This window comes from Parus major, chromosome 6 (genome assembly GCF_001522545.3).
Source record: "Parus major isolate Abel chromosome 6, Parus_major1.1, whole genome shotgun sequence".
Lineage (NCBI taxonomy): Eukaryota > Metazoa > Chordata > Aves > Passeriformes > Paridae > Parus > Parus major.
In genome coordinates, this window is record NC_031775.1 from 7338757 (window position 1) to 7361822 (window position 23066).

Consider the following 23066-nt stretch of genomic DNA (forward strand, 5'->3'; position numbering starts at 1 on the left):
TTTTCAGGAACAAACCTTAAAACAAGTAACAAATACGTATCCTACTGATACCGATTAGACTAGATGCATATAAAGATAATATTCTGTTCCTATCTTATTTTTACCAAACACTTACTATAAGCACTCACTTGTTTGATGGAACAAATGTTATTCTGTACATTCAAAACAATAACAGTAAATGCCTCATGACTACCACAGGTAGCAGTACTACCTCCTCCCTTTTAATTTTTAAGGTCATTGGCAAAATGAAGAATGCAATTGTAGAATTTAATGAAAATCCTTTTTTTTCAAAAAAAAACAAAATATTTTTAAAGCTAAGAAACCTACATCCTTCAGCTCAACATCTGACAATTCTGTCATGAAAATGTCTCACACTTCATTTTTTTCTTTATGTACCTATAAAAGTTTGACAGAGGAAACATTGAGGTTTGAAGAAAAGATAAAAAACTCTCTCAACCAAATACTGGAGCTGTAAGATCTGAAAGTTCATACACTGATCCTTAAGGTATAGTATATACCAAAATGGTATCCAAAACAAAATAAAGTAATCCTTTAGGAAATCAAACACTCTTTTGGGCAAGAAAACCAAGCAAGCATAGCCCATCTATCCTCTCACCTAGTCCATTTCACTTTTCTTTCATTTCCATTAACTTACAAGACTAAGTCACTGGGCTCCAGGTCTGCAAACATCATTTTTAGCTCTGTAAAAACCGAATCACCGTTAACAGTCTAACACTAATTGCCTACAGTCAAACATAACGTGTTTTAGCTAACTATTCAGTGGTAGAGCTGCAGAACCTTATTTGCTGTTTTTATGTTACTCAGAGCAGGATCATGGGCTGTGAGAACAAGGTCTCCTACCATAAATTTCTACCCTGAGCAGATTCAGAGCTCACAGGGCAAAGCTGCCCCACAACTCAACCATCATCCTCCGCAGCCTCTTCAACAGCAGCCTGTGGCTGCGGATCATGCACCGTGACACGTGCCAGCTCCATGTGCCTCCTGGGCCCTCACTGCTGCCTTCCCAGGGATTAGGGGAACCAGCACCTGCCTTCCCACCATGCAGGCAGCAGGGAGGCAAGGGCACAGATGACACCTGTGACAGCACTGCATGTTTGAGAGCTATCTTTACCCCTTTATCATGAGGTTCATCAAAACCAGTTGAACAGCACAGATGTTAGGAGAAAACTGACGAACACAAAAGGACAATCAGTATTAGGCTTGGTATGCTAAAAAACCATGCCACAATGTCACAATATTATCATAAATGCTTACTTTTTCCTGTGTACTCAGGGATGAGTTGCCAGTGTTACATGTTAGCCCTACTAACTTGAACTTTAGATTAGTTTTCTCTCTTAATTAAAGCCAAGCAAAGTATCCTCCAAACTATAAACAAAAGGCACGTGGTCCTCTATAGCCTTAGCAGCATAAAACCTTACGCTCCTTCACTGCCATGTAAGTAGCTGTACAAGCCATCACCTTAATGCTGAGAGAAAGATTACTATTCACAGAACACAAATCAACAAACGGTGTTTCTTTTAGTATTGGCCACAGTGCACATTCTTTTACTATTAGCCACAATTCACTGCAAATATTAAAGTTAGACAGAAGTAACAAAATATTGAGAACAGGCAGATGGCATGATGCCAGTTTTACAGTCTTCTTGATTTCTCTTCCAACAGACACCAAGATGTGGTGGCAAGAAAACAAAACATCAAGAATTGTATGCAGGGCCTTCAGAGCCCTCCAGCTCCTGAGGGCACATACAATTAACAGGCTACAGCTCAGGGACAGATCACTAACACAGGATGGAGGGAACAGTTTGTTAAGCTCATTATGAGCTACTGCTCTGCCTGATGTCCCTGAGCACTTGGAAACATTTATTTTGGCTCCATTACACCATCACCAATGTTCTCAAGCATAAAGCTACATCACTTCACTCTGCAACTTGCAGCTGACCAGGCTAAAGGAAAGGTGCTTATATCACATCCCTCTTTTCCAAGAAGAAAGCCCAACTGAGACACAGTGTCATCTCTGGTTAGGTCAGAAAACCAGGAACTGCAGAGAAGTCATGATTTTTTCCAAATTAAGAGATCAAATTTCATATGCATTGGGAACAAAATGTTTTGATTGATAAGGAGAAAAGACTGCAGACTGAAACTCTTTGATCCATCTTCTGTCTATGACTGAAAAACCAGAAAACTCAGGGAAAAAAAAAGCCCATGAACACAAAATACACAATTTATTAAATGGGCAATATTTATTTGAATTAAGTATCCATTAATGCCTACGATACCTTGAAAAGCAGTGCCTGTTAGCAGGTTTGAACAGAAGACAGGAAGATTTGACTCCCAATACCAGTTTCATGGCGGGCAATCTCTAAAACAGCTAAAATTATAGAACCACATTCATGGCTATGATTATAAATTCTTAAGTAATTGAATTCACAACAAGGCTGTATGCAGGTGGGACAGACATTGTTTGAGTCTTTGCAGATGTTTTAAGTGGCACCCTCTTTCGCCAAGAAAAAAAGATCACAGAAAACCCTAAAGTGATGGGAATTAATTTACTGCCATACCAGAACTATTTTCCTTAAGAATCGTTTGCTTGTCTTGTTTCCTTTTCCAGCATCCTGAATATCAAAATTCTAAGGCAATGTATATGAAAAAAAAAAAAAAAATAATTTGTTTGTTACACAGTCTTAACTAAGTTCTCAATGACACTACATCTCCACTTCAGTTAGCTATTATTCTGTGAGACATGAGAGAAGATAGCTCAGACACCTTTTCTGCTCTCAAATCACCTGGATGCATCTGTCAGTCTGGTAACACACTGTTCAGAACCTCCAATAGATCATTATTTTCATTCCCTGAGCCTAACAAGATCTTAATGTTTTCACAATGTGCTGCTGGCACAACATCCCCCAGAGCCTTGGGACCATCCTGGGTAAGACTGAATCCTACCCACAGCGTTATTGCTTCTAACACTGCACCCCTCTTTCAGCCATACAAGTAATTCCCTGTACACTTTTTTCCACTATGAAGATGTGCTACCAGAGGCATTCTGAGAAGTGTCATGCTGGTACACCTGGCAGCCAGTGTACAATTGTCTAAAATGTCCTTGTATTTAAATGGAACTGGAAGCATTTCAAAGGGATGCAGGATGATATGGCCACCTTTCCTCTTGTGAAGAAAATATTCACTGAACTAATCCTTTGCCTTTATCTCAGGCAATATTTTTAATGTTATGACATGACAGCTTTCAACATAACATAATTGTCTTACCCCCTCTTCTTCTAGTTCTTTGGCTAGCAATCACTAGATATTCTGGTATCTCATCTTTCATTGCACCTTACGCCACTGCATGTCTCAACAGCACCTTCGAATCAATCCATACACATGTACCCGGCCTAACCAGAGAGTGTGCTCAGCACAACTGCCTTCCCAGCAAACCTTCAGGGGGAAAAACACAATGGGCAGAGGTGCTGCTGCACTTCGTAGTACAAGAGTTGTCAGAGCCTGACATGTGTTCACCTCTCATGGAAAGTCCAATGAAAGAGACACATTCCTCCTCGCTCCAAGCTCAGAAGAGCCTCTGTTGCTCAGAGCAGCAAAAGAAAGCCAGCAATAAACAACTACTAAGTGTCATGGGCAACGTGAGGGGCTCACACACCCCAAACAAATGTATACTTAGGCTGAGTCAGTCTAAATTGAGACATGAGTACTCATGAATATGTTGAAAATCTTTAATACAGCAGCAGTTTCTTAAATGAAAATATGAACTAAGTTTGAACTTGAACTTTTTCTATCCAATTAATAAGAGCTCAGCAGTTTGAGTTGTGACATGGCTTCCTTACCAACTGGTTTCTGCTTACCTGCATGCTTTGGCCCACTTGAGAGGCATGCACCTTAACAGGGTTTGTTTTCTTCCACAAGCACTGACCAACTGTTTTCAGTGCAAAGTTATTTCAACTTTTTAACCATGAAAACTAAGAACCAGTCAAAAGTATGACCTTTTAAAAACTGTTCATTGTACAAGGCCATGAAGAAAGAATGATTTTAAAAGTATGAACTGCAAAATTCACTGTTGTACAGGAAAGAGTCTTGTTTCCTTATATATTATATATTAATAGAATATATTATAAGAATTACATATTAAGAGAAAAAAAGCGCCTTGTACGCTGTACGTGGACATATATAGTATGAACTGGCCTGTCATCAGGAAAAATATGTTACAGAAATCAGATTCTTTCCTGAACACTGGGGTATTTTTCTGTATTGCCATTTTAGCAAACAAATATAAACACTGAGAATTTCAAGCATTTCAGACTTTTGAAAAATACCCCAGAAAAAACAAGTCACCACTAAAGAAGGAGCAGATTAAAAAAAAAAAGAATAATAATCCCACCAGTTTGAACATGGGCTACTGATACAGCAAAAAACTCTGTGTAAGGTCATAGGGAGTATTTTCAAAAGGGGAAAACTTACCAAAAGCAACTAAAGAAGAGACCTGTGGATAAACCTCACCTATCCACAGACCCATCATAACTACTACCATCCAAACAAACCTTGTAACACTGAAATTCTATGGGTGCACATATTTTCTGGCAGACCTTTCCCCTTCTCTGCTATCAGTTTCTTAATGCTATGACCCAGCCAAAGCACAGCTGCAGTTCTTTTTAATCATGGCTGCTGCCAGCTGTCTCCTAAGACTGCCAAATGCTCAGGCCTCATTCAGGTTCCCCCAACTCTGCTCCATTTTTGGACAGAAAATGACTACACTGAAATTCTTTCTCACAAAGTAAAAAATTTACTCTCAAAAACTCTGAAGAGGAAGGAAGATATTACTGTGGCTTAACTATTCTCTTCAATGTCCACGTTAAAACAAGTTCAAAAACAATTGAAAAGGAATACCCTGACCAATCTGGCCATCAAATGCAATTATGTAAGAAACCTGCACTTGGGAAGTTGAAAATGAACTCTAAAGATAGGGCTCCCCACCCACATAAGCAGGATGCAGAGGCTTTGCAAACAGAGTCACTAAGGTACTATCAGGATAGTATGTCAGGAACAGACTTGATGACTTCAACAATCTCCTTCCTCAAGGGCATCCATTTTCTGCAATTTACTCTCCGCACTCTCTGTGCTTTTCCAGCAACCAACCACAACTACATTCTGCATCTTGGGCCAACAAGCAGCTGAGCACAGCCATATCCCTTTGCTCCTGCCCTGCATAAGCACAAGTTCTTCAGAACTACACTTGCCATTTTGATTTGCTACCTGTATGTGCACTGGCACCAAGTGAAAAATGAGGGCATTAAGAACTACCTAGAAAAACAAAGGACTCAAACAGCAGTCAACAGACAAATGCTCCCTTATAGCACCAAGAGCAAAATTACTGCCAGAACAAAACCTGTTTGAATACGAGTACATAGAAACAAATGACAAGATGAGGAATAGTTGTTTTCATTATCCCTTTAAATGTTAGGGGGAAAAAAAATAATTTGTTCTTTAATCTTAAAGAGTCTCCTCAAAGGTCACTGTCAACACAATAACCACAAAAATCTGTACTAAACATTACAACACAGCAGAAAGGGACACAGTTCCTATGCCATCATAAAAGATATTTTAGGCCATTCTATTTCTCCACAGCAAGCAAAACACATTTTCAAGAAATAAATTAATGGGCTCTAAAACAAACCAGACTTAATCCATGCCTAGTTGAAGTACTTCTCCATTAATGCATGATTAAATACCTCTTTTTTTCACTTAGAATTAATGCAGAAAAGGAAGATTCTCTCATAATCCATAAACCAGAACATGAAGTATACAGAGGTAAGAAACATCTTTCAACCCAAATGCTTTCTCTGATGAAGAGTATCTGCACCCCTTGGACCAGACCCTCTGAAGGCCTGAGTTACAGCTCTGTGCACAAAAGCAAAAGCCAGCAGATGATCACAGCATCCAGAGTCAAAATGCAAACTCACACTACAATGCCAGAAGTATTTCCATAAACTGAAATACCCAGAGTAGGCAAGCTAGCTGTCCAAAGCGAAACATAATGATACACTAATATAACTATGAAATGCCATAGTAACTCCTAAAATTCATCAAACTTTGGCATTCATTTTAATCTGAAAACTTGTACAACATTAATTCAACCTACAAGCTAACAAATATTCTAAAAGCGCAAACTTACAAAATTTGCTCTGCAAGGCCATGTTTTTATACAAAGCCTGTGTGCAGCTGAATATAGACTGAAATTTGGGTTTATGCCTTGCAGAGTAAGTTTTAACAATTAACAAAAAATAAATCCCACCAGACTGTTTCAAAAATCCAAATATTGCTCTGCATATTTTCATCTTATCCTACTGTAAGACTCATAAAAACCTCATTTTCTAAGTAGCTGCATTTTTGCTTTATATTAATTACCAGTGTGATATTTTTCTAATCATACAAGTTACTTTCTAGCTACCAAGTTCTGCCTACCTTCACAAGGATGACCTAACAGTAACTATTACTACTGAACAATCTTTCGCTGTTTCAAATTTACCTAAACCCCTATCTGCAAATTACCTGCTACATACAGGATTACTCATAGACACCCTTCAGACAGTATTAAGTCTTGATCAAGCAACATTAGGGTAAGATTATGAGAAGCTTTCCACATTAAGAGCTTCTCAAAGCCTTTAAAATGCGATTGTTACAAGCACCAGCTAAAGGCTATTTAAAAAAAAAAAAATAAAAAAAAAAAAGACCAGCAAGTTCTACCATTTTAAATAAAAGATACAGATCCTCAACCTGTAACATGGCTGCACAAATACTAAAACAAACCTCCAAATCTAGTGCTTTTTAATACCAAACATTAGATAAAATTAACTGACATTGCATCACCTTCATTTTAATGCCCAAAGATATGGCCACTGAGGCAGGATAATACAATTGGAGCAGAATTACCTGCACCCCTCAGTTTGTGCACAGCCATGCTAAATCACATTTTTCAACTCGGCCTAACTTCTTCACCTATGTTAAGAACTAAGATACAATGATGGCTCATGCTCTCTGGGAGTCCTGAAACCTTTATTCATGCAATGCCTAGGCAGTATGAGGGCAAGGACTAACAAACTGCACTTTAAAACAAATTAATGAGCACTGTCTTCAACATCAGTACCAACACAGCCTAGTTTCCCACACCAGAGAAACAGTGCTGTATGTGGGTTAAGGTTGAGCTCACATTGCAGTCTTCCTTACACTGGGAATATTAATGTTCTTCTACCTGCCTGCTTCCCCTCCCAGCCCCCACTCCCTTCTTTCCTCATCAGGAACAGTCAAGCCTGCTGTCTCAAGGATCTATAAGCCCTTTGGACAAATCTCGTTGAACTTGGTGGAGTTCACGAGTCACCAGGAAGGGGAAAATTATTATGAGGAGGGTGAGGACATATAAGCAGTTGAGGTACATACACTATTACATTCCTCTCAAGTCCCTTCTTCCTCCAGAACCCAACCCCTAATCAATCAAATTAACTCTCTGTAGTTTTGAAAGAGTCTCCCCATTAAACTTTACTCAACAGTCACTACAACAAAGAAGCCTTTGAAGTACCTACATTTACACTGGCTGACTATACACCACTATCTCTAATTGCTCAGTGTGCTGAGCAACGTCCTCAGAGACAACTTTTATTTATTTTGGATCAGTTTACACACAAGCACAACAGCAGCTTAAACCATCCAAGTTTTATTTACACTAACTGACAAAAAGAAACACTGTCACTAAGACTGCAGGCCTTAAATAAGGGTAAGGAAAGCAAAGACCCTCCTAGGAGGCTCAGCAAAGATTCATTCTCAGTTGAACTGAATTTATGAAAATAGATATGAAAAGGGTTTTTATCTTCATTTGACTGGGTGTCAACAGAATGTAATAGATTCTGAAAGAACAGAACCATCAGATCAAGATAGACCTTGTCCTTCACTACTTCTGCCTGAACTGCATTCAGTAACAAATGCTTCAGAAAATCTTGCATTACAGAACTCCTCCAGTAAACTGCTGTTGAAGTAACCACCCCCTCTGCATTCAGACCACCATCACACTCACAAGCTGGATGGACTTATACACCATCAGCTTCCTTCTGTTCAGAGCTGTGTATTTATGATATACACTGTATTGTCTAGAAAGGAGTTCTAGAATTTAAATAAGCATCAAATTAGCGAATTTTTCTGTGCTAAATATTGTATTTTATTATTTTCCACAGGACTGGAATCAGGAAGCACCAATGAAACTGCCGAAGTCTGTTCCTCTTGGCCTCCTACACATTATGAATTTCCAGAGCTCTATCCCATTTTCTGCCCACAGCTCTCTCTCACTTTCTTTTCCAACCTGAAAAACACTGTTCTGACAAAGGTTATCTACAAAGAAACCATTTCACTGTAAAACCTGTCGTACTATAATCTCTCCTTAACAACCAAGGAAACTCATTACTATTTCTTCCCCTTATAAATACTGCGGGATGAACTTACTCCATTTCTTATGAAAACTCTAGTCAAACTTTAAAATCCTGAAAATTTTATTTCCAGTCTGAAGATGAATCATAAAGACAGATGCTGAAAATCATATAAAAGCAAGAAATATTTTAGCAGCAAAAATAAAGAGAAAGATCAAAAGACAGCTACACATTCTACCAACATGTCTGTCAAACTACAGCTCAAATCAGCACTTCCTGGGTTTTCTTGAATTAGATCCCTAACATATATATTAAAAATAACTTAACTGTGACTATCTTCTACTATTCAGTATCTTCATGTTTACTGCATTAACAACTGAAGAAGTCCACCCAAATTTCTAATCCCTGGGTTAACTATATTTGAAAAATGAAAGTTATGTAAGTTCTTCTCATTAAAATTGATTCTGATAACCCAGAGCAAGTCAGGAGGTGTCATCTTCATCTAGGTTCATCTAATGTGATCTTCTACCCAATTATAGAAGCTGTGGTTTAATCAGCTCATTATACAGAAGCCTCTCAGGAGATATAACAACATCTGATCTTTTCCAAGAATGACTTTAAGAAAATTACAGTGATGCTCGGCTCCATGGGCCCTGTGAACTCCCCTCTGAAAAGTATTAAGCTATCTTAGAAACACTCCAGAGTCCAAAAACACCTCCAAAAGAAGCCTGACAGAATGCAGTTTCACAAATCTTAAGTTTTTCATGTACACACTGATATAGTTGTGCTAATTACAAACAGAAAATGTTTTTTCTGTTCAGAAAGTTCAGAAAAGTTCCTGTTGAGAAATTCAGAAAAGTACTTTTTCTGCCCAAATAATGAAACAAAGCATGGCCTAAGCTGTATCTGCACCTTCATCAATGCAAACACATACCCACACTAATTTCTACTACCTAACTAATCACTATTCAAAATACATGTTTAAAAATCACAAATGCACTCAGCAATTTTAGAAAAGGAATGTTATTATTCCACCTTGCACAATAACTGGACTAACATATTGCACTGAAGCTAAAGCACTGTACCACTATCTGTGGACACATGGATTACAGTGCCAAAGACCTCAGAGCAGTGTGTAAAATGCAGAACGCCTCACAGTGCTTTTAGTTAAACAGAGAATCCTCTACAATCGTTTACAATTAAGAATTGCCCCACAGTTTTACCAGAACACTTAACCACCCCTTGAAAACACAAAGTCTACAAGGAGATTAGCAAAAATTAGAGGAAAACAAGTATATGGACAGTTGAGCAAACACACCTGCAGTTACAAGTTTAGCACTGCTGCCCTTGCATTCTCCATCTTCCACACTTTTGCTTGTGCTCTTTTCTTTCAAGAGAGGAACAGTATTGTCAAAAGGTATGCACTTGCTGGAAGCAACATTTTCTCCACTGTCTGGCTGATTAATTCTGCTGTTTGCTTCAATTAGAGGAGTGAAGTCCTCAGACTGAGCAGCTTCACCAGATTCCAGCTGAGAGGAGCTTTTAGCCTGTGACACATTCTTTGAAGACACAGGAAGAGATTCTTCATCACTGTCAAATCCAAATGGATCCTCTGTTACCTCATCTTCAACTTTGGGCTTCTTAGGAACTTCAGAAATATCTGGTTTGACACTGGGCCTCTTCTGTCCTAATTTGGCCATGAAGGTGGTTTCTCCCCATTTTGTACTAAGGGTGGTCCGTTTGTTGGAAAACACTTCATCAAACTTGGAACTGCCATTTCCCCCTTTCCGGCTGTAGGTCTTTCCAAATCGGGATGTCATTTTGGCTCCTGTTTCATATTCTCTGTTATGAACGAAAGAAGAAACATCAATTCACCAACCTTCTACTACAAATGATTGTTACTTCCACCCTTTATTGGGCCTACAAGCACCAGGCATGTACACTGCACACAAGCAACAGATCCATCATCAGCTTCTTTCCAGACTCACTCATTCACATGTAACTGTCCTTACAGCAAAAGGTTCTGCATTAAGCATCCACAAAAACAAATAGAAATTCAGTTGCTTTAGTTCAGTTTGCACATTTATAAACCAATGGCACAATGAATCCTTAAAAAAAAATCTTCTAAGAATGGTACTGCTTTGCTCTAATTTTATATTTTCAAGCATAGAAGGCACTGCCTGCCATAAAGCATCATGGAAACAACTCAGCAGTATTTTCACCACATCTGAACACGCAGCCAGCCCGCTCCTAGAGTCCAATAGCACAGCATGGCATAAAAAACCTCTTCCCAGTTAAATACAAAAACTGCCAGAATATTTCACATTGCTGTAGATGTATTTCAAGTACTAATTAATCACAATGATGATAACTCCATCCCATGCTCTTCTCTCACTCAGACTCACTTAGCTAGTGTTTTACTTGGTAACATGATGTGGTTTCTGCCATCCACATCAGTCCTGGTCAGGACAAGTGTATAGCAATCCCCCACGAGTAAATCTGATTCAGCAAGGGAGAGGAACAGAGACACTGCTCAATCCACTTCCAAGAACAAGTGGGACACCTCAAGCAGGACAGTGTAAACCATTCACTGACCTTACAGGCACAACCACATCACAGTTTGCTCAGAAGGACTGAAGTGTAAAATTAACAGATTAAACAGGAACACATACAAGAGTTTCTTGCATGTGTATTTTTTTTTTTTTTTTTTTAATTTTTGTTTAACTCAAGAAGGAAAACAGACCACCTGGGGGATTTTCACCCAAAAACAAATACTTCAACTACTGGACAAATGACAACATAAACCCCAAACCCTCATATCTGCTTTGTGAACCACTATTTCTCTTTTTGGCCCAAACATGGACAGAAAATTGCAATTCTTTATAGTCAACCTGACTCTAATCAAGTCCATCTTTCTCTTTGGAATTCCTCTCCATACAGGAAAAAAGTCTGTTAAAAAAGACTGTTATTTAAGCTACAGAATCAAAGAAATCTAACTTTTGAAGTGTTAACTAACTTCATATAAAGTATATGAAAAATGGTAGTTAAAGTATTTTTATTGAACTTATCATGATCTATTTGTTCAATACAACTATTTTTATTACTCCCCAAATATCTGATACATGTCATTCCTCTTTTAGTTTTCATCTCAACATTCAGTTTCTTAACCTGAAGTGTCAGTCTCGCTTCTGCCAAAATTGCCAGACTGCTTTCCAGAAATGTCCCTCTACCATTTCATTCTAAGCAAGACTGTCTCACTAATAATAGTCTCCCTCTATTAGACCAGGCCAACCTTCACTTATCATAGGAACCAAGTAATTCATGGGAAGAAGACCCATGGAGAAAATTTTAAGTTAATTAAAACGATCAAATTTGAACTTCGGAAGTTTACCAGTTTGATGGTGATGCAATGCAGAAGAGCCACAGGAACACCAATTTTGGGAAAGGCTCTTCCCCCCAGCAATCCAGCCAAAGGAAGATAAAGGCAAGTGCTTATATGCTAAGCGGAACTCTGCTGCAAAAGCCCACTCTGCAGAGGGCTCCTGGTTCCTAGGAGACAGTGCTCTTTAACCCCATCTCCTCTTTTCCCCACACACATCACTGCCAAACTGCTTTTTTTCCTCAGCTGTAGGTACCTCCAATTTTCTGTTTTCTATTCACACATACTTTAGATAGCAAATAGCAACCAAAATATTTTAGACATTAAGGCCAGGTTTTAGAGCTATAGAAATTAAAGTAAAATATTTATTAATTAATAACTCAGTTTCTAACAACTTAGAGGAAAGAAAAAAATGTTTCACTCACGACTAGCACATTTTCCTCCCCTAAAGCCTCAGGACTCTCATAAGTATTACTTACAATAAGTATTATAAGAAGTACTCAAACAAGTATTTTTGATACTACATTCCCAACCTATGCAAAGATAATGGTAAATTTAAATTACGGCTTGTGGCTTGTAGTTCTAAAGAGAAGATTCCTGTAGTCAAAAGGAATTAATCTACGGAAAGTAGAACCTCATTTTCTTATTTATAAATTTTATAATTAAGATCATCTCATAAGAAGATTTAAATCAAAACATCAAGCCCAAAACATCAATATGATGTGCATAGGATAAAAGATGAGTATTAGGAAAATATAAATATTCTATAAACTTCTATTTTAGATTGAGATTAAATTTAAGGACATAATGAGATGCCTCCTTACACAAGAGCATCCAAAGAACAGGATTTTTACTCTTTACTTACAATAGTCTCTTGATTTTTCATTCAGAGAGAAGTAAAACAACTGGTCAATTTTACTCTGTTTCCACTCCCTGCCTCCCTCTCCTGCATTGTGCTGCACCATTTGGAGCAGTGCAAGTAACATAAACGCATGTAAAAACCCGAAGCACAGCTCTCCCGCATTTCCCAGCGCTAACTCGGCGGATCAGCTGGAGACAAAAAACCCGGTAATTCCCCAGGAAGCCCATCAGCCACCCCTACTCATCGCTCCTCTCTACACCGCTCCTCTTACATAATCAAATGAAAGAAAAATAGGTTAAATGCACGGAGGCAGAAGGAGCTGATGAAATCCCACGGTGACAGTTTCTTTTTTCCTCCCTCCCCCTGCGGCGGGGGGGTGCGAGCGGAACCGGGTCACCCCACCGCTCCCTGATGTCATTTCCCCTCCCGCCCGGCCGCCTCCCCCGCCCCGCCGCACCACCGGCCCACATTACACAAGTGCCCGGGGCAGCCGCGGCCCGGCCGGGCGGCGCGGCCCGCGGAGCCGCACCCCCCCCCGTCCCAGCCCGCACTTCACCCCCGAGCGAGCTCCCCCCACAACTTCGCGCCGGGCTGGGGGCGGCGGCCCCACACGCCCCTCCAGGCGGGACAGCGCCGGGGGCCGCGGCGGCGGCTCCCACCCGCGGGGCGCGGGGCCCGCTCCGCGGCCCGCACGGCACCCACCGCCCCCTTACCCGGCACCCACCTCGGCGTCAGCGGTGGCGGCGGGTGCCGGGCGCGGGCCCGGCCGATGTGGCTCCGGCCGCGGGTTCGGGCCGCCGAAGCGCCGCCTGCGAAAGGCGCTCAGCCTGCGGGACGCCTCCGCCCCTCCGGCAGCGGGACCCTCTCGGGGTGTCGCGGGCGTCAGGGCCCCCGGCGCCGCCTCCTCCGACGCCGCTTCCTCCGCGCCGGGATTATCGCCGCGCTCGGGACGGGCCCCGGGACCATCTCTCCGCCATTTGTCCCCACTCCTTCCTGCCGTCACCGTGCGCGCCCCGCCCCCCGCCGGCGCGGCCAATCGCCGCGCGCTTCGCTCGGCCGCCCGCGCCGCCTCTGCGCCTGCGCCCATCCGCGCGGTGCCCGGCGGGAGTTGTAGTTTGCGGTGCGGCGCGGACGCCGCCGGGCCCTGGTACGGCCCCCGGAACCGGCGGGTGGGTCCCCGCGGCGGGACGGCCCGAGCCGGGACGGAACGGGGGTACCCAACCAGGCGAGAGCCACCGCCTCCTCTCAGCAGCCTCCGCGCGGGCCCGGGCGGAGGCTCTGAAGGCGGGGCCAGCGGGGCCCGCTGCGGGCAGCCCCGGCCGGCCCCACCCCGATGGCGCTCGGGCCCAAGTGGGTCCCGGCGCACGTCGAGGGGTCTCGGAGCAGCCCGGCCAGCACGTCCCGGCTGGAACCGCGAAGGTCAGAGCCCCGCCCGGAAGTTCAGGAAGGTAGCAGGCGCTGGAGCGGCCCTGCGTGCATTCCATTAAAAGTTTTCGGTGCCTCGTCCAGGGCACACGAGCCCCTTGCGCTCACGGCCGCCTTGGCTGGTACTCACAGTGGGTGCACAGTGCCCGGCCTTCACATCCGCTCCAGGGAGGAAACATGCTCTGCAGAGAAGGCCCGCGGAATGAACACGGTGCAGGCTGTGAAATTGTGCCTTTCACATGCTCCCACTTCCACAAGCTGTTACATCCACCCACACGCATTAGATTTATGCACACCTTTGAGGCTTTACCTAATGATACACACTGTGCAGAGAGAAAAAACGCTCCACAACGATTGTGTCATGCAGCGAATACATAGGGCATCAAACAGTCACCAAATCCAACATTTTATATTTTGTAGGCAGTATTTAATAAAGTCCTTGTGGGATAGGAAACTAAGGATGAATGACCAGAAAAACATTCAAAAAACCAACATCACACAGATGTAGTTTGGTCATTTTCAGAGGAGTGAGGAACTCGGAAAAGTCGTATGAAATTCTACAACCTTGGAGTCTAAAATGGTTTCACAATACATGCTCATACTCAAATTATTGTTTTAAAATACAAGTCCCAAATGCAGAACTAATTAAAAAGCTGATTGCACTGTGCAGATGTTAGAGTCATCTCAATATCTCTAGGTTTACTTTACCCAATGCAAAGTAACTGCCTCACAATAAGAAGGTGCAAGACTATGGTTTTGCTTAGTGATCCTTTGACTACGTCTGGTCTTTGCCCTACTGATGCATTGGAGCTTTCAGGCATTACTGCTGAAGCACAAACTTGCTGTGAATGTGCTCTCTTAAAGCCAGTATACAACTGGTGCTGCTGGAGAGAGTGGAGATAAAACCACTGGGGCCTTGCCATGAGAAGTACAAGCTCCTTCTGGAATGTGATTGAGGCTTGTGTTGTATTTCAGACAAGGCTTACAAGCTCATCTATATTTCACCACCTGACTCAGTTACCGAAGAGCCACTGAAAAACAGGCTACAAACTTTAAAATTTGTAATTTGACTACAAAAAGTGAGGAGATTGTTCTCCTGAGAGTATTCTTGATCAGGGCTACTAAATAGCTCATTTAAACTCTAAGAGCAAAATGGATAGCTAAACCTGTTTGAGTTTGCATAGTCTTACTTGGTGACTGATCTGTTAGACAGAGGAAAACACTACTGTGAGAGCTCAAAACACTAGGGCTCTGAGAATTTCTTTACAACATAAAAGTTTGTCCTGAGAACCAGAAAAAGTGAAGAATATGGCCAGAGTAAAGAAGCTACACCATGAAACTATTAGGAAATAGTTTCTATTTTGATATGAAGTTAGAAGAGTTGAAATTAAATTAGATCTGTTTCCAGTGTAAAGCCTGAGCTACCTAAGTCACTTACACAGTAATGTAGAGAATTTTGCAGTCTAATGATAGTAATTGGTTGTCATTTGAAAGCCCTTACACACCTTATACCCCTGGGCTAGCTTCATACTTCTAGCTGTATTTCCAGTCTTTGTAGAACCACAGAATAATCCAAACCACTGCAGATTCATGGTCATGAGGGAATTTCCCATGACTAACAGTGGATAAATTAAACTCATTTATGTGCTGCCTGTCCTATCCTTGGTACCAGCAGAAGTCTGTAAGTGAAGCCTTTTACTAGGATGATGATGGAAAAACAAACCTTGATGTGTTCAAGAACAGCACAGATGTGCCAGTGTTACTGCCCCAACATACTTTAGATACTTAGAAAATTTGACACCCTGTATCTTAATAAGCTTGGCAGTTAACACTTTAAGCTTCGCTATTTCCATTTGCATCTGGCTCACCTCAAATATGCAAGTACCATGGCAGAGCAAATAAAAGCCAAATCCCATCCGTGTTTGGCAGTAGGTATGTTTCATTCTCAGAGGGTGGAATTTAACAGGCATTTTATCCTTTTTGTGAAACTATATTACTGATAGTTGCCATCTCCTTTCACACAAAAAAATCCCCAAAAACAAAACAGCAACCACACAAATCCTTTCACAAAAAAAGCAGCCCGTGAAATACTCCAGTTTAGCATTTGTCCTCATGAGAACAGCAGTGAGAGATAAGCAGTCATCTTCAAACTGTAGTTTTTCTACCTTAAAATGTTTTTTGGGGAATCAAAGTGAATCCTACAGCTTCCCATTACTGCTCACCCCCCAGTCCCCCCAAGAGAAACCATCATCCTTGCTGATTATAATAAAGTCAGAAAGCCCTGAAAAACACAGCTCAAATACATTAAAGGTGGATATAGAAGAGATAAAAGCAGAGCAGCAGAAGGAACACATAAGAAGAACAGAACAGTTATTTGGATACATCACATCTTAATACACTCTAGATCCCTCTCAGTTCTCTTTTTGAGGTTCTGTGCCAGGAACTGTGTGGGGCAACAATAGAGAATTTTCCAAATGAGCTGCAGTCTAGTACAGAGCCTTTCAAAAACATTAAAACATTATAAACTGTTTCCTTCTTTTCCAAAAGAAAAGGGAGGCAATGCAGTAGCAAAATAGGTGGTTTCCCATACAGCAGATACTCTTGGGGCAGATGAAGACAATCACATCCTTCCAGAAGCTGTCAGGAAGGTTTCTCAGTGCTGCCTCATGGACAAAACATAGCATTTGACAGTAATGGCAGCACAACTGAGACTCTGAGACTACAGGTTTTAAAGGAACCATAGCAGTATCCTTTATATCAAGTACATAAATTAGCACCATAATTAACCCTTGCTCCAGTCCTTTTCCCACAAAAAGGGAATAAGCTCATAATCCATTGCCCTGTTTTCCTGTGAAGCACTACCCAAGAAGCAAACAGTAGCTCACAGGAAAGCATTCTCCATTGCTCCTCATGCCCAAACTGCTCTCCTCACAACTGTGAAAGCGTCTCAGTCCACTCCTTCTCCTCTGCCTCTTCCCTGTTTTTCTGCATCCCAGCCTAGTCACTATTTGCGTTCCAAGTTCTCAGCTTCCAGTAGTAGTAGTAGCTTCCTTGCCTCCTGTCCAGGTGGGAAGGGATAGGGATGAAGAGGATGTCCTGCTGCACTCACAGCTGCTGCAGTGCTTTCATGTCCCAGTTAGCACCACTTACAATGCTAAACATTTTGCTGCTTTTTGCTTTTTCTTTACCAAAAGTCACTGTGCTCCTGTTGCTGTCCTTCAAATGTTACAGGCACACATGGGTGAGAGCACATGGGCCCTTGCCATTTCGATTCGCTGGGGTGAGAATTTCCCCCTTGCTCTTTGCACAGCAAAGATGAGGGGAGGGCAAAGAGACACATGAAGTAACTAATTACCAGATTTTAGCCAACTTCTCCTAAAATAGTGACTTAGACTTTAGTATTGCCGTTCAGATGCTGGAGGAAGGGCAGCAGCGCCAGCCCCAGCTGGGTTGTACTGTACAACACAGTACAGCAGGCTTGTACTGAGAAGCTGCAGTGTCTGCACAGGCCAGATGTGGTGGGTTGACCCAGGCTGGATGCTAGGTATCCACCAAAGGCTCTCTGTCACTGCCCTCCTCAGCTAGGCAGCTAAGAGAAAATATAACAAAAGACTCATGGGTCAAGAAAAAGGCAGGGAAAGATCACTCACCAATTACTGTCACAGGCAAAACAGAATTGGCTTGGGAAGATTAGTTAAATTTTTTACCAACCAAGTCAGATTAGGATAATGAGAAATAAAAAATCTTGAAACACATTCCCTGCATCCTCCCTCTTCCCAGGCTTAACTTCGCTCCTAGTTTTCTCTGTCTCCTCCCCCCTCTCACATATTCCTCTCTCCAGCTGCAGTTGGGCAGTTTTCTGCTTCCCTTTCTTATATCTGTTATCCCAGAGGTGCTACCACTGCCACTGTTTGGCTTGGCCTTGGCCAGTGGTGGCTCCATCTTGGAGCCAACTGGCATTGTCTGTACTGGACACAAGGGAAGCTTCTGGCAGCTTCTCATAGAAACCACTCCTGCTACCAAAACCTTGCCTTGCAAACCATAAAGTAGAAAGTACAGGGGCAGTGAAAGAGGCGAGATCTGCAGCCCAGCGTACAGCAAAGTATAATTTCTGTCAAGAATATTACTTTTCTTAGTGAAGTGTTTCCAATGGATAATGAACTGCTAATTTCTGACATTGAATCCTGAGAAGAAGGACTGAAAGGCACTCAAACAGGGGATCTTATACAGCTTTGGACCATAATTTTCAGTAGCTGCCTCCTCATATGTGGAGGTCAAGCCAAGGAATTAAGACTAGTAACTGCTGGACGGACCAAAGGAATGTTTATATGAATGCTGCAAAGGGCCAGCTCTCCACTATTTAAAAAATAGAAGTTCCCTGGATCATGCTATTACTGAATCAGGCCCAGACAGAAGAAAAAGTTGTGCTACTCCACCTCCTCTCTGGCCTGCACACCCATCTGTTGCAATCATGTGAGAGGCAGCATCGTCCCTGCAATGTCAGGGCCTCTGGAAAGACTCGTTTTACTCGATGAACCAACAGTACTCATTCACCTACGGCTAAATTCTCTGTGGTTTTCTGTGAAGATTTTTTCCCTAGGTGATCCGCCTGTAAGTCTACTGGAAAAACCTGTGGTGAAACACTAGTGGGAAAGCACAAAGTAGCTTTCACCTTGTTATAATCATCAAGGTCAGAACTTTATTCTGCTATGCATTATATTCCCAGCAAGCTCTGCTGAGAAACTAACTACCTGTGCTGTTTCCCACTGAAGATTTTACAATGTGCCAACATGTTTCAGGAGAAAAAAAACAAAAAAACAAAGGCATTTGTAGTGAGGATGCAGCCTCACTGTAAAATCTACAAGGAAAGTCTAGGTTCCTCCGTCCTTTGAACAAAGCAAGTTCTCATTGTTGCATAAGAAATAAAAGGTGCTGTCTCTCTCAAATACCTGAGATCTCTCACAGCTCTGTAAGGTGACCAGATTGAATACCAACCTTTCCTTCTTCCTGAATGTTTTTGGATTCCTTTTAAATCTCTCCGTTTTACATTATTATTGAATTTCTTTCTGTCTTTATAGCAACAGCCCTTAAGGAAAGCTACCAAAGTGTGTCAACATAATGCTTGTTGGGGAAAGAAAAGCATGGGAACCTATCAAGAAATTGGTTCTTGTAACAAGCTCATTGGTGCAACTGTCACTGTCCTATTTTATTCCTCCATCACCAATAGGGGAGCACCCATTTCTGTTGCTTATTTTGCTACTTTGCTTCCTTCATCTTTTAAAAGGGCAGGTATGCAACCAACACTTTATCTTCCTTAGTCCTCTTAGTTTTGATTACTGGATTTGCATGTGGCTGTCACATGCAGATGCTGTAGCCTGTAACATTACCTTTTGAGTTTTAATTCACAGGAGTTTTGTTTTTGCCTTTGTATTTCCCAAGCACTTGCTTCTACATTTTAGAAAGAGGCCAGTAACTAAGTGCTACTATAGTAGTTGCAAACCATTAAAGCCCAGCAATATCAGGTCAACAAATTTGTTGGTACACTGGTGTCACCCTGAAAAATTAAAGCCTTCTGATAAAGTTTTCATAGTTTTAGTTACTTTCCCATGAAAGTTCTATAAACATAAGTTGTTTATCACATTCCTTCTAAGAAACGTCTTTTGATGGACATTTCTCATGACCAGTGTGCTTGGGAAGGTGGTAACTTAATTATGCAATCCCTGGTCATTGTCGAGAATCTATAAATACTGGAGTCAGAGAATAGAGTTTTTTTGTTCTGACACTGAGAGTGTTCGTGTGAATCATTTTGTGTCCTTTAGCGACACACTGGAACCAGGATGTGTGGCCACTGAGGATTGTGAGCAATACTACAAAGGACGGCAACATCAGCTACAATTGGAGAAGAAAATCCACAGAGAATTAAAACTCATGTAACTAATGAGGTCTGGATGGACATGTCCCTGAACATCATGACAGAATTAACTAGCTAGCAAATTAAGCTGATAAAATGAAAATTGAAAAAAAAAAGATTAAATGAAGATTTCCTCATGGGAATGTAAGAGGCAACAAAGTATCAGTTAGCTACTTCATTAGTTTCCTGCCAGAATACAGCCCCAAACAAATTACTTTCACCTTTACTCAGACTACAATGCAGCACTATGAAAAAAGCTGCAATGTCTGTTGCACAAGACCTTGTTATGTCCAGGGCCTTACACTGTGCAAGTTTTGCAAACCTGTTCACACTTAAGGTTCCCTGTGCAAGATGATAATCATAAGATGAAACGAGCAAAGATCACACCACAGCATGAAATAGAGGGCCTGTTAATGAGTGGTGGCAGAGTACACTCAGAAAAGCAGCTAATGATAACAAAAGGCTGAAAACATCTGTGCATTGCCTGGTTCTTTAGACATGTCACGGAAATGACTCATTACTGGATCAGCCACATGTAAGGGCAACAGAGCAGGCAGTGCATTTACTGTCCAAAAACACATTATTATTCTAATAATACACTGGCCTGCAGGCAGCCTCCTTATGCTAGACTTCTCTGCTGGATCTGTGACCTTGAAATTCTGAGATAAATGTTTATTGTGCAGCACAGTATCTTTTCTTTTTGGTAAAGATTTGAAAGAAATAGTAGGAATTGTTGATGCAAGAGTTTAGGCTCAAACTAAGATGTTTTGACTAAATCAAAATGTCTCCCCAGTGGTTTTTGTAAGGAATAAGCCTTGTACTATGGCTGTGGGAAACCAAAAATAATTCCACTTTTATCTTTTAGTGATGATACCAAGTGGCTTGAACAGCATGTCAGTGTCTACTTGGTGCCTTTTTGTGCCTTTCAGATGGTAGATACTTAAGCATACTTGAAAGCTCATCTCAATCAAAATACCTTTGCTGATCAGCTGTCAAGCAAACACACAGAAGACAAGATCATTCAAAAGGAAAATATCATTCCATTCTACTTCAGCTCAATTCCAAGCAGTCTTAGCAGCTCAGTGCAGAATATTCTAACGTAATGTGTAAGAAATTTTGCTCCTTAAATGCTTTCTTAGTGTTGCAGAGAGGTGTTTTGTGGCTTCCAAAAAAAAGGGGGAAAATAGCATTTAGGTCTTTTGGCTTAAGTTTCCATTTTTTCCCCACCACTAAATGCAAGATTGGGCAAAGGCTGAATAATCATACAGGCAGTGATAAGTGGTTTCATTTTTGTATAAAAGAGTCACGTTGGTCATCATCAGCCTGGACCAGATTCAGTCATGCAGGAGAGGGAAAAAATCAGAATCTTTCTCAAATAATTGAATTATCCACCAACAGTTATCAGTAGTTAAGGCAGGATAAAAAAGTTGAAAGAGCATTGATCACAGTTCATTTTGATTGTATGTACGTCATCATGTACAAATATTGATTGTTACTCTATAAAATAAAGGTTCGACTAAGCAGAAAGGATGTTTTAAAGCAGTAATAGCTCTCTGCTGGATTCCAGTGACACCTACTGGTAAACAAAGAAGTTACCAAGTATTTCTTGAAAATGCAGCAGCATTAATTTATGCACCTGCCCTTAGGATCACTAATATTTTTTGTAGCAGCTCAGGCTATGAACCACATTACAATCAGGTGTTAGAATTAATGAAACAGTGTATTTATTTTTCAAATCTGGATTTTGACTTAATCTGATTATTAACTATTTGAAACTGCATTTTTATCACTCAGAAATCATACATTTTGCTACTGGCAGCTGTAGATAGGCAAGTGGATTTTTGGCTCGATAGAGTACACTGGGACATATATCCAATTTTATTCTTAGTGATTTCATTAATATAACTATAGTCAAAAATTAAATAATTTAATACATCTCCATTTGCTTTCAGAGGCATTCCTTTTAGCACAGATTCCAAAAATTAAGATCTCATGAATAGAACAACTGACCGAGCTCATAGCTTTGCTTCTGACACCTGTTTGCTGTTTGTAGTGCTGAACTGGTTTGTCACAGCTGTGTTAGTCTGGCAGGTCATACAGATATTCCTGAATGTCATTTCAGCCAGCACTTGTAAGAGAATAAATGCCAATAAACTCCCTAAGTGACAGTTGTGGGACCAGAATTTCAATAAAACCTCACATGATACAAGGCTTTACCCTCAGAAAATGGATGCAATATGCACGATGTACGTGCAGAGACACCTCGGTTGCCAGCTGGGACAGAAGCAGAAGCAACAAAGCAAGGAAAAGCAGTACTACAGCTCTGGGCACCAGACTCATCCCCCTTTCTACACTGGGCTCCATTGTGTAAACTAGTTCAGTGTATGGACATGAATATTTCTGTTTGAGGCAATTTATGACTGAGGGATTCCTTCTGTGATTTACAGGGAAATAGCACATGCAAGGTTTTCAAACCACAGTCTTGCCAAACAACTGGCCATAAACATCACTGATAGACCTCTAGCCATCCCCACTGCATCAGGAAAATCTTCCCTTACTACCTCTGGCAGGCTTAGAAGTGTCTTAGTTTCATCTCTAATTCTGAGGTCCTTTCAGATATGGCTAACAAAGCTGTCAAGTTTTTACTTCTTTGTCCTGCATATCCTTCCTTTGGGAAACTGAAGCTTCCTGTCCAAAAGTCTATTTTGGTAAAGTCTGACAGTCTCCACTGCAAACTGTCCCAGGACAACAAAAACGGAGTGGTGAGGCCACCTGGCAATGAACATCCACCACCATAAATCATCACAACTCTCAAAGTATCAACCCAGGCATCTCAGAACAAAGAATGCACTGAATTTTTCTTTTCTTTTGAGTATCAAAGTTTAAGTTGAATAATCACTTCTGACAGAACACATCAGCCAGATTTGCACAGGCAAGAATACTGCTATAGGTTACTGGAAAGCAGACAGAAAGGAGCAAGCACCTTGGTTTTATGGTAGAATACTTGCCAATTAAATGCCGTTCCCATTACTCAATAACAAAACTTCTAAGC

General features: G+C 41.4%; 1 protein-coding gene across 8 annotated transcripts in view; it reads right to left on the minus strand.

Annotated features, from left to right (window-relative positions):
* The window catches only part of WAPL (WAPL cohesin release factor), a 65145-nt gene extending 51480 nt beyond the window's left edge, over positions 1 to 13665 (minus strand). For 2 of the 8 annotated variants that reach the window (XR_004498121.1, XM_015632648.3), the window contains exons 1-2: positions 13403 to 13665; positions 9756 to 10279 (exon numbers count right to left, since the gene is read on the minus strand). Coding sequence is in view for 7 of the 8 variants with exons in the window: in XM_015632648.3 (XP_015488134.1) it covers positions 9756 to 10257 (502 nt within the window). In the remaining variant the exon portion in view is untranslated. Of the gene's footprint in view, positions 1 to 9755; positions 10280 to 11828; positions 12179 to 12681; positions 12922 to 12949; positions 13029 to 13402 lie in introns of those variants that run through there. The other 6 variants (XM_015632654.3, XM_015632653.3, XM_033515696.1 and 3 more) reach the window with 5 other exon arrangements.
* Positions 13666 to 23066: the final 9401 nt, after the last annotated feature.